Below are 12059 nucleotides of genomic sequence, written 5' to 3'. Positions count from 1 at the left end.
TCGCTTTATTCGTAAATTCATTATCAAGCTTTTAATCCAAACATTCAATTTGATTGAGATCCATTTGTTTATTTCTTGATTATCAGAAAATCTTCCCCGAAGTTTCTTTTATATAGTTGATGATGAAATTGGCGATCTTTATATGTATTAAAACATTATTTTGAGGAGTTAGAGGAAGAGTCCCCAAAGGATAACTCCGTCGTAGTGGTATGTTACTTCTGCCACACCTCTTATACTATAACATTTCAAGAAAGGTTTTCTATTCTTTAATGCTGAAATTGATTTATCTTGATGGCAGTATGTGTTACCCTACGAGCTTCGCCGTAACCAACGAAGTTGAAAACACCGACTCTGACCAGCATTAGCGTGACGACCATTCACATTGACAAAAAGATTTTCACCGTCAAATAAACACCAGTCATTGACTTACCGAGAGATATTGAAGCTGAGATGAGAAGATGAAGGCTTGAACTTAGGCAAACCATGGACATGTACAGCTCAGCGTCGAAAGAAGCACTTAATACAAAAGGACGGTTAGAAATATAGGTGTCAAGCAGGGATAGTTGATGATGTGCAAGCTGCTCCGATGAAAACTAATATTACCTTAAATTAAAGTAAGCTAAACATTTGGAAATATTCGTTAACATTAATTATATATTTATATATTTTTCGGTTACTATCCCGCCCGTAGGGCGGGCCAACCCTAGTAATTTCATAAAGTGTTGTTTCGGTTAACCAGAAAAGCATTTAGCTGACCAAAGAAAAATAAATCGGAAAGCACATTAACAAAATGTCAACATATGTTGTTGATCGTTATGAAACATAGCACATATTTATATCATTTTCAAAATTCAAAGATTTCTTATTCATTTCACATCAAGATTAACACCTTTTAATACTCGTAACGTACTTAATTTTTTTTTTTTTTTCAAAAAACAATTCTCTCTCTAGATCTCTATTTGCTCCATCTTCTATCTAGAAACTACTTTAAAAGAAAAACGTTTCCGGCAGTGGCGGATCTAGAAAATAAATATAGCAGAGGCAAAATATAAAGAAAAATATGAAATACAACTAAATAAAATTAAATAGTAATATCTTATAAAAATCCAGCAAATAGAAAAACAACTCTTACAAAATAACTCTACGCTCATTCATCATTTGAAATTTCTTAATCACTTTCTCGTTTGAAACTGAGTCAAATAATTCTTTCTCAATAAAGTAAACCATACAGTCACTTAAAAATTGATCTCCAATTCGGTTATGTGCAACTGTCTTCACTAGTTTCATTGCTGAAAAACATCTTTCAACACTTGCGGTGGCAACTGGCAAAGTTAGAACTAACTTTAAAAATCTGTAAACTAAAGGATGTGCTAGATGCTTTTGAGTTTTCACCATCAAACATGAAAAATTTCCAAGATTTTCTACACTTTTAAACCTTTCGTCTCTGCATATATTGTCGATGTAGATATCAAGTTGTTGCTCTAGAGATAAAAGCTCACCATAGCTAGAATCATCTGGATATAACTTAGCTAATCGCACCAGCTTCTCTTTATCAAACCCATGGAATGAATCAACCGGGCTTAAAGCAGCCATACAAATAAGCAGATCAGTGGTTACCTCTGTAAAACGATCGTTGAACTCTTGAATCTGCAAATAGAATCGTGCACAAGCAGTTGACCTTATCATGATGCATATTGCTTATATTGGTTCTCCTTATTGGGTACCTAAGATCAACAAACTCTTCTTCCATGATGAGCATCTCAACATTATGTTTCTTACAAAAAGAAGCAACTTTAGCCATAAGCGAATCCCAACCATCATCTCTAAGCTTCTGCAACTCTCGTTTAGTGGATCCTACCAGTGACATAGCATTCAAAATATCCTGATCTTTCTGTTACAAAGTCAATGACAAGTTCGCAGTGAGCCCCATAATAAGTAACATAAGATGCAAATAGAACACACAATCAAATGTGTGAAAGTATTTGAGAAGACCACATGCTTGGCGTTTATGTAAGTCTTCCCAACCCTCATCTTGGATATACTCAAGAACTTTAATGGTAGTAGAAAACAATTCTTCCAGCCTCAACAATGTTTTGTGATGTGTACCCCAGCGAGTAGTTGCAGGTCTTGCTAAAGAACGTTCCTGATTTTGTCTATTGTAATATCCTATAAAATGAATAAATCAGAGCGAGCTAGAAGAGTAATATTACATCCTTAATGACATGAATACACTTTAATAAACATGAATTTTGGTAACTTCAATCACCAAAAGAAGGACGTGGAGGGCTGAGGTGAGAGAAAACCCCAAATTATTATTATAGATTTTCCTTTTTGATGATGATAACCAGTTAAGAGCTGACACGTGGCGACATATGCCCACACCAAAAGAAGGACGTGGAGGGCTGAGGTGAGAGAAAACCCCAAATTATTATTATAGATTTTCCTTTTTGATGATGATAACCAGTTAAGAGCTGACACGTGGCGACATATGCCCACACCAAAAGAAGGACGTGGAGGGCTGAGGTGAGAGAAAACCCCAAATTATTATTATAGATTTTCCTTTTTGATGATGATAACCAGTTAAGAGCTGACACGTGGCGACATATGCCCACACCAAAAGAAGGACGTGGAGGGCTGAGGTGAGAGAAAACCCCAAATTATTATTATAGATAATTCCCAAATGTGTCAAAAAATAGATAAATTAACTGGCGTAAAATCGTTTTTTTAATAGTATTGATATTAATCAAAAGCACACACTGGCCTAAAATCGCAACAAGATTGTCATATCCTATCCAAGTTGAACAGCTTTAATCATTTAAAACAATAAACCAGAATAAAATTTGTATTTAGAACCTCTAATAACGTAAATCCCTCGAATATTCTTAATTATATATGATTCTATATTTTTCGCTATCCTAACAATTTAACAGCGATTACAAATATATATATATATATATCACAATCAACACACAGCAAATCCAACCATTATAGAACTGCAAACTGTCTACAGTTATCTACACTTATGGATCCCATTATCAAAATCAGCAACTTGAGTGATCTTAAGCCTTTCAAATCTGCATGGAGGGTCCATGTGAAAGTGCTTCATACGTGGAAGTCAACCAATCCCCATAATGGTGTTTCTATTGAGATGGTCTTAACAGACGAACATGTATTTTCACTACCTATCATCTATTTTAATGATGTTTAATACATGAACTTCAGCTTCTTTTTGTTTTTAAATGGTTTAGGGTGTCAAAATCCAGGCCAGCTGCAAACAATCATTATTACAGATATTCCAGACATTGCCGTGTTGGAGAGTGGAAAGTTATTACTAACTTTTCTTTAAGTCCAGTATATGGTCTTTACAGACACACCAACCATGTTTACAAAATGGAATTCATTAGTAAGACTTTAATAACTGATTCTGATATCCACTGCGACAACATGTTCCTGGATCTACAGGATTTTGACAAAATCAAAAATGGTTCACAAGACACAAGATTCCTTATTGGTAACTTCTAACTTTTATGCTATGTATTAATATATTACCTATATTTCGACCTTCATATAACTAATTGTCTGTGTCTCAGATGTGATTGGTGAAGTCGTAGAATTTGGTGGTGTTGATATTGTTCACTGTGCAAGAAAAGAAGTGACCAAAATGGAGTTTACTCTTAGGTGTTATTGGTTTATATATTTTGATTGATTTAGAAATCCATATAGTATTTATAAATCCAAGTAAAATATGCAAATCCGGAGATTTTCCCTCGGATTTGAGTCTTTGTATTTTTAACTAAAAAATCCAAAGAAATCCATTCAAATCCATTATAAAATCAAATATATTAGTAAATCCGTATAATTGAATAACACTTGATTTGATATAGAATTTATGAATCATTAAACCAATAACACATGATTTTAAAATCATAGAACCAATAACACTAGATTTAGTTCGGATTTTCAAATCCAATAAAATACAACAACCAATAATCCCTACTAAGAGACATCAAGTAAGTATTGTACAAACATCATTTAAATTATGTTTTGTAATACTAATCTGTATTTTTTATTTACTATCTAAGTGATAAACGCCTTCAATGCTGCATTGCTGGGAAACTAGCTGAAATTTTGACACAAGAAGACAAACAACCAAACAATGGAGACATTTGTTTAATCAGATATACTAAACTCGGCAACTACAAGGGTATTGTACTTTGTATTTCGGACCTTTTTGTTTAATCGTTATATTTTAAGTTCTATTTTTACATCTGTTTGATTCTTCGTTGGTGTTAATAAACCCAGATATCAAAGAGGCGCAATCGCTTAAAAAAATGCAAGTGCATCTTATTATAAAATTTAATTAGTTATAATGAATTGCAAAATGTTAATTATGCTGTTTTTGTATTTAGGTTTCATGTTGATGGTAACCCTCCTGATTTGTACCAACCTACAAATGAGAAGATTCCGATCCAGGAAAAGCGCCAGAAATGGTCTCAATCTCCATTCAAAACCATTCAAGAAATGAAACGAACAGATAAGGTTCTGATCTATTGGTAAAAAATGTCATTTATTGTAATTTTCTCACAGATCTATATGGATATGTTGTTTTGAAGGATGGAAAAGTGAGAGTAGTCTGTACTGTTTATGCTATTGATACCGTTAATGGATGGTATTATATTGCTTGTGTGGTCTGCAGCAATAAGGTTTTCAAACTGGCAATTATCTTTGATGAACTTAATGTGCCAAGCTGGTGGTGTGAATTTTGCCAGTGTAATGTTACCAAGGTTTCACCCAGGTTATTTGTCTTCCATAACAATTTTTGGAACATATACGTAGTAAACTTTTCTGTCTAATTCATTCGAATTTTTGAAATTTTTTTTTTTAAGGTACAAGTTGGATTTGTGCAGGATCAGACCGGTGAGTCCAAAATCACACTTCTAGACCCAGTCGCAAAGTTGATTGTGAAAATTTATGCAGCCAAAGTCGTGACTGTTTTATTGGATAAGGTGATATATTACTTATTTGTTTATAAATATACAATATTAATAATTGTTTACTAGCTGTATATATTTAGTGTACCTAATTTTAACAGATTCAAGATCAAGAAACGTTGCCACCTGAAATTGTGGAGATCGTTGGTAAAACATATGGATTTGGGATCTCAGTTGATGCAATGGAAAAATTCAGTGCCATGAAAGTTTGGAATCTTAACGATATTATGTGGAAGAGAATCAAGTCACTGCACCAGATGTCTACTTCTAGGAAAAAGCAATGCCCAAACGGGAAGAAGATTGATGAATCCAAAGAAAATAACAGTGGCTGAGTTTTATCAGAATATTGGATGCTTTATTTTCGTTTTGGTTTTTGCGTTTTAGTTTAACTTATTTTTTTGCTTCATCAATTTTTTTTTTAATTCTTTCTTTGTACCTTTGGTATTTTTTCTATAAGAATAAAAAAGAATGTCGTTTTTTATATATAAAAAAAAAACACATCAATTGTGAATCTCTAATCAGTTAATAGCAATCATCAATCAGCATACAGTCTCCATTTTCCTAACTATCCAGAATCAGTTCCATTCCTAATCAATTTCTAATATTATTGATATTGAATACTCTTTACTTACCTTTTTTTTTTTAGTATCATGTCGCATGTTATATGTTATTCCTCTTTTATATCATCCATATGAACCATTGTCCTATCTATCCAGAATCAGTTACATTCCTAATGCAGTACTAATATTTCAGTTCCATTCCTAATACAGTAATAATACAAATTGGGTTGTAGTATATTACCTGATGGGAGTAATACACCGTTTCATATGCATTCCTCATCAAAGCACAATTTTCTCCATATCTCCTTTGTTGTCTCCCCTTCCGTATATAAACTGTTGACAAAAATAGTCATGAAATTCCTGGTGTTAACATAGTATTATTATTACATGTTTTTTTCAGTATAACACTTATCTTTTTTCATATTGTTGTAGTTCATAGCCTTGATGACAATATCTGGTAATTTCTGAAACTCACAAAATAAAATAGAGACAAACTATATTATATAGGAAGAGTTTATAATCGACAAGCATATTGGTTATAAAGTCATAGCCTTGATGACCATAATAGTGCTTACCTTGATCAATGTTTATAGACAAAATTTTCCATTTGATTGAATTGTTTATGGACTCCCATCGACTAACCTCACAATATAAAAATATAAGTCAATAAGAAGAATAAGGGGAAAAAAGCTTTAGTTTATAATTAACTCAATGTGATTCTATCAGAATTTTTTTAATCTATTACCCAAGTTTCGGTGGATCAGACTGCTGTTCCATCATGTTCCTTATCTCTTTAGGTGTTTATCCTGACATATAACTACTGTAAAAGAAAAGAAACGTTACTTTCCTGTGTTTCACGTAATAAAAGAAATGCAATTGCCATTTTGAATGGTTTAGATTCAAAACAAATGAATACTATATTTTCCATGTTATTGAGCAAGTACACTTATCTTATGTTAAACTGGTTGTATTTCACTTCCTGGACAACAAAATATTGTCCATTCCTGAAATCACACAAAATACAAAAAAAAAAATTGCTCTGTTTAACACACGTATAAATACTTAAAATAAAATATCAATGTTTAACCCAATTTTAACAACTTGGCCATTCCTGAAATCAAACAAAACATAACCCAAGAAGAATCAGTTAAGGGTTATACTTACAATTCGTACCTATGTTGGAAGTATCGAAATTTAAACAAGTGAGTTTTCACGCTTTGCTACGACACCTTTCCATCTCATAGCAATAGGAATATAAGTCACTGGATCCAACATACAAAACATATTTAAAAAAAAGTTAGATCTGTTTTGTTTTCTTCTTCATTACTCCTTTAAATAGAACAAGAACAAAAAAGAAAGACAAGTATGTTTAATTGAAATTACCCTAACGGACTGATAGAGTTCTTCTGTCGGAGCTCTCGCCATCTTCATCTCTTTTCCAAATCGAACGAGTACACCAAAATCTGACTTTGCATGTCTCGGATCGGCATATATTTTGTCGGATCCATACCGTTAAAGCTATCAGACACGCTTTGCTAATCAAATACAAATCCAAAAAAAATCTCTTTAAGAAACCGTTTAAAATCTCAACTAGTCATCGTCAAGACTCAGTTAAACCACAAAAAAAACTAGCCGCCAACCGTGTTCTTCGTTTTTTCTCCGGTGTCGATCGTCCTTTGTCGGCACCGGAGAAGCCTAATTTTTACTCTCTCTTTTGTTTGTGTGATTCTATAGCTATATCTGTTCGGTATAAGTTGTTGTGGAAAAGCGTTTTTGAAGCGGATGAGGCTGTTTCTTCTTATCATGACCAGATCCCCTCTGGTGTGATGATGGAGGTCCGGATCTGTTCGATCGACGGTCGTGGCTAGCCCTCTTGTCCTCTGGTTATCCTTGTTCCTGTTTTGTTCTCCTTGGTTCTCGGCTTTCTTAGATGTGTTGGTCAAATGTGCTCTTGTTATATCCGGGCTGTGTTATCTCAATCCGTACTATGCTGTATGGTAGATCCCTCTCCTTTCTAAGGATATTGTCATGTTTCTGGCTACGATTCTTCTTCATGTTCTAGCTGCGTTCTACTCAAGCCACTATTGTGGATAACAGAAGAGCAAGCAGTGTGAAGTAAAATTTACTCTAGACATGGTTTTGATCGATGTTTTGCAGGAAAAGAATCCAAAATAGTTCTTCCAGGTCATTTTGGACTGCATCAGTTCTAGATGGAGATTCACTCATCTTTTCCAGACGATGCCATGTTTTGTTTTCAAGTTATCGTCATTAGTGTTGCTACCCGTCTTCACCGTTTGTTGTGCGTGAATTTCTCTTGACGATCCTTAGAAAAACTTGGATTATTCTTAGCATGGTATTAGCAATGAATCTTGGTAAAATTTCAATTTCTGTGTTAGGATTGGAAAAGATCATTGTACTCTCTTTATGGTTCAATTCTAGTTTGTAATCCTTTGAAAAAAAAAAAAAAACTGATGCAATTATGGTTCAATTCTAGTTTGGTTCAATTATGGTTCAATTCTAGTTTGTAATTCATTGTACTCTACAATCAGTCATCTGAGCGAAATCTTTGTCTTTTTCTTATTCATTGTTTTATTGTCTGAATGTTAGAAAAAAAACCTTGATTGTGTATGTCGGTAGAATAAAAAGGAGACAGATGTTGTTTTGGGTATATTTAGGTGATTATAGTTAGAATCCGGGCTTTGTAAAACTTATAGAAATCTTTTTTGAGGCCCATTTTGATCCTTTTATTCCATCCGAAAATAAGATAATACTGTGGCCCATTTAATTTTTCTTCAGGATAAAATATAATTGGAAATATAAGATATGAACGTTATTATTATATTTCTTTTTTATAAATATTACCATTTATATTTAAAAGTTAAATATTTTCCTTGATTATAGTAATTGTGTTGTTAAAAAAATGATATATGTGCTTTTGTTTGCTATCTTATTATACCCTATTTAAAGAAAAATATGGAAATAAAAATGCAACCAGAACCAAAATAATCGAAACTAAATCAACTTCATATTATATCCAGATCCGAACGAATTACCAAACAGTTCAAACACTCTAACCAAACACAACTTTATACATAACCAAACGTTTTGACAATTTTAAACGGCAAAATCCAAAACCACAACTAAAACTGAAATAAAAAAAGTCAATATAAAAAAATCAGAACTACACTGAAAACCGAATGTCAATAATACAACATATTAATCAACAAACATTAATTTTAATAAAATTGTCAAAAAAAAAATCGCTCACGCTTTCAAAGCACAGGTCACTATCTAGTAGACTATTAAATAACATATTTTACACATAGCCGGTGTAGAGTTCGCCCTAATCATGTGACATAATACAGCATGAACTAGTTGTCACTCGTATGTATGTCAGACTGAGGATGAACTACTACTAGATTTGTCGTCTCTTGTATGTGACTGTTGTCCAATCGTCACATCATATGTCGCTTAACATTTTCTCTCAAATACAATCAAAGTTCGAACACTTTAAAACTCTTATAGCAATTAACAACCATACATATTTTCCAAACAACATCCAATCTCTTTCCCAAATACTAACATAACACACGCACACAGTTCCAGCTTATAAACCAAAACAGATTTCGATTAGAGAGCCACTCGGAAGTCGGAATAATGATATGCCAGATGAAACATAAACTATCTGTTTATAATCAACCGTTGATAAACATGTTGTAAAGGGACACACTGAACAAATTGGTACAAATAAGACTGATTTTTTTTTGTTTTGAACAACGACAAATAAGACTGGTGGTTATTAGAACAATCTTGAGAGCTACTAAAGATCTGTTTGCTGATATTAATGCAGAATTACCTCCGGCTGATGATTCTGTGAATATTTGACTCAAAATCTTCCGTAGGTAAGAAAGTCTTAAGTCTTAGGTTTCTCTGGCTCTGTAACCACGTGAAGAGAGTTCTTAGTCTCAGACGATGGCTGATCTGTTGGCTGACAAGCGTATGGTGAGTGGTTGGAAGAAGACATCGAGGGACCTGACGAACTCCATGAAGCAGATGAGGCTAGTAAGGAAGCTGCATCAACCATAAACGGAGCAAGTGTGCCGATCCCCACAGTATATGGTGAGAAATCTGGCAAAGGCAGGTTGTTGTTTAGGTACAAGACCACTTGTTCCATCGTAGGTCTAGACTCTGGCACGATATTTGAACATAGCAAACCCAGTTTCATAACCATCTCGACTTCCTCCGGTGAGAACTCATCTCCCAGTCTCGGGTCAGTGGCATCAAGCAAAGCGTCCTTTTTCCAGCACTCACAAACCCATTTGATCATATGACGTCTCTCAGGTTGCAACTGCGCTTCAACGGGTCTTCTACCACATGCTACTTCAAGCATGAAAACACCAAAAGCATAAACATCAGTTCCAGTTGAAGCTCCCATTGTCACTAGCTCAGGTGCCATGTACCCTACTGTTCCAACAGCGGCTGTTGTGGCTGCGTTGCCTCCGTGTTCATGAAACCGGGCCATTCCAAAATCTCCTAACCTACCATTGAACTCGGCGTCTAACATAACGTTGGAAGCTTTAACATCTCGGTGCAGAACAACGCGGTCAGCACCTGTATGAAGGTACCACAGAGCAGATGCTATTCCTTTAACAACCACAAGTCTTTGTGACCAAGAAAGAACTGATTTGGCATCATCAAACAAATGCTCGTCAAGACTACCGTTAGGCATGTACTCCGAGACAAGAAGAAGCTCATGCTTTCTCCTGCAATACCCGAAAAGTGGAACAAGATTCCTGTGCTTCAGATATCTCATGCTCACAACTTCAGCCAGAAATTGCTTCAAACTTTCATCACCATTATGGGACACTCTCTTCACTGCTATTTCTCTGCCTTGCGGAAGAGTTCCTCTATAGACTTCACCAAAGCCTCCTTTTCCGAGGAACTCATCTTTACTGAAACCCTTTGTTCCTTTGTACAAGGACTTGTAAGAGAACCGATGTGCATCAAACTCCTTCTCCCATGTTTCAGAAACTTCAGAACACTTCTTCCTCCCATGGACATAAACTCCTGCAAGAAAAGCCAAAACCGCAATAGCCACACAAACAACAAGGACAATAATCCATGTAGCCAGATTCTTATGCGGAGCTTTGGGATGAGGAACTTTAGGAAGTTTTGAGATGTCAAGACCATGCAGTGATCCTCTGCCTGTGCTAAAACTCCACCAAAGAATATAGTGATCACACACCTTGCTCCCTGTTGCTGCGGAGAAGCCAACAAACAGTTTGGATCTATTCCAAAATATTTCTGAAAGGCTGATGTGTTGTGACAAAAGAGGCCGACTTGGCTTCTTGACTTCAAGTGGAGCGATCGAGACATTGAGCATACTGCCTTCATAATCCACCCAGACTTGTACAGGCTTTCCAGTCAAGAGGTTCATGCTTTCGTTTTTCCCTTTTGTGTCTGAATAGTAAGATGCTGAAGCTACTCCTACAGATATTGGACTGTTCACATCAATCCCCACGTGATTGCTTTTGAGATCATTGAACTCTCGGTTATAAATAGTGTCAAGCTCAATAGCAAGAACAGGAAACCCACTTGTTGTTGCGTTAAAAGCCCCCAAGAATCTTTTATCTTGTGCGTGCGAGAAATCCATAGAAGAAGATATTAAAAAGGCAAGACCATGGCCGCCTTCTTTACCTGGCTTAGGCACCAGAGCACACACGAAATGTGTTGAGAAGGAACTGAACTGAATTGGATTCTTGTAGAATGCCCGGCCTATTTGATGATCTGAATCGTTTGTCAGCTGCAATATTCCATGGGGAAGTACTTTCGCAGAAGCATCTAGATAAAGATCTTCTTGGGAGCTAAAACTTTCATAGACAAACCTTGTCTCTTGTTGACTTGATAGAGAAACCAGATGAAGAGAAGAGAAAAGGAAGATATGAAGCAGCCAACGAGCCATTGCAGATGATGAATCAGAGAGCGTGGATCTGATGTGAAGATCTTCTCTCAACACCAAGCGACGCATTTCAAAAACCTCGCAAGCTGGAGAAAAGGTGAACAAGAAAAAGATGTGAGCTTCTGTTTCAGTGATCTAAGCCTGTCAATATTGTTTTCTTATAAAACTGGACTCCACTTAACACGTTAATATTAAATAAAGTATAACGTGGTACATACGGGGTAGCAAACATAATTAAACTAATCAAACCATGAAACGTGAGAGAAACGGTAGTTAGGTCCTACGTTGTTTACCTAACCCATTACGATTATTTAATTAAGCTCTACAGGGTGCAGGAGAACACGTTTACACATGAAAAATAAATCAAATAACTATAGCATAATACACTCTTGTGCTACTCAGAAACCGCAAGTGAGGGCGGGAATTGCTCAGACCGCCTTCTTTCATTTGTTGGTTATGTCTCTGCAGTAGGTTGAAACTAAGAAAACATAAAGTCCCTAAATGTACAATTTATAAACTTAATTACATTTATAAACTTAATTACAAGCT

General features: G+C 35.2%; 1 protein-coding gene across 1 annotated transcript; it reads right to left on the bottom strand.

Annotated features, from left to right (window-relative positions):
• Nucleotides 1–9223: 9223 nt before the first annotated feature.
• On the bottom strand, nt 9224–11653 carry LOC106318599 (L-type lectin-domain containing receptor kinase I.9-like). The gene has a single exon (XM_013756644.1). It carries the CDS (start codon nt 11577–11579, stop codon nt 9465–9467), a length of 2115 nt encoding a protein of 704 aa, XP_013612098.1. The 5' UTR covers nt 11580–11653; the 3' UTR covers nt 9224–9464.
• Nucleotides 11654–12059: the final 406 nt, after the last annotated feature.

This window comes from Brassica oleracea, chromosome C9 (genome assembly GCF_000695525.1).
Source record: "Brassica oleracea var. oleracea cultivar TO1000 chromosome C9, BOL, whole genome shotgun sequence".
Lineage (NCBI taxonomy): Eukaryota > Viridiplantae > Streptophyta > Magnoliopsida > Brassicales > Brassicaceae > Brassica > Brassica oleracea.
Note: the sequence above shows the minus strand (reverse complement) of the source record. Positions and strands in the feature narration are given on the sequence as shown.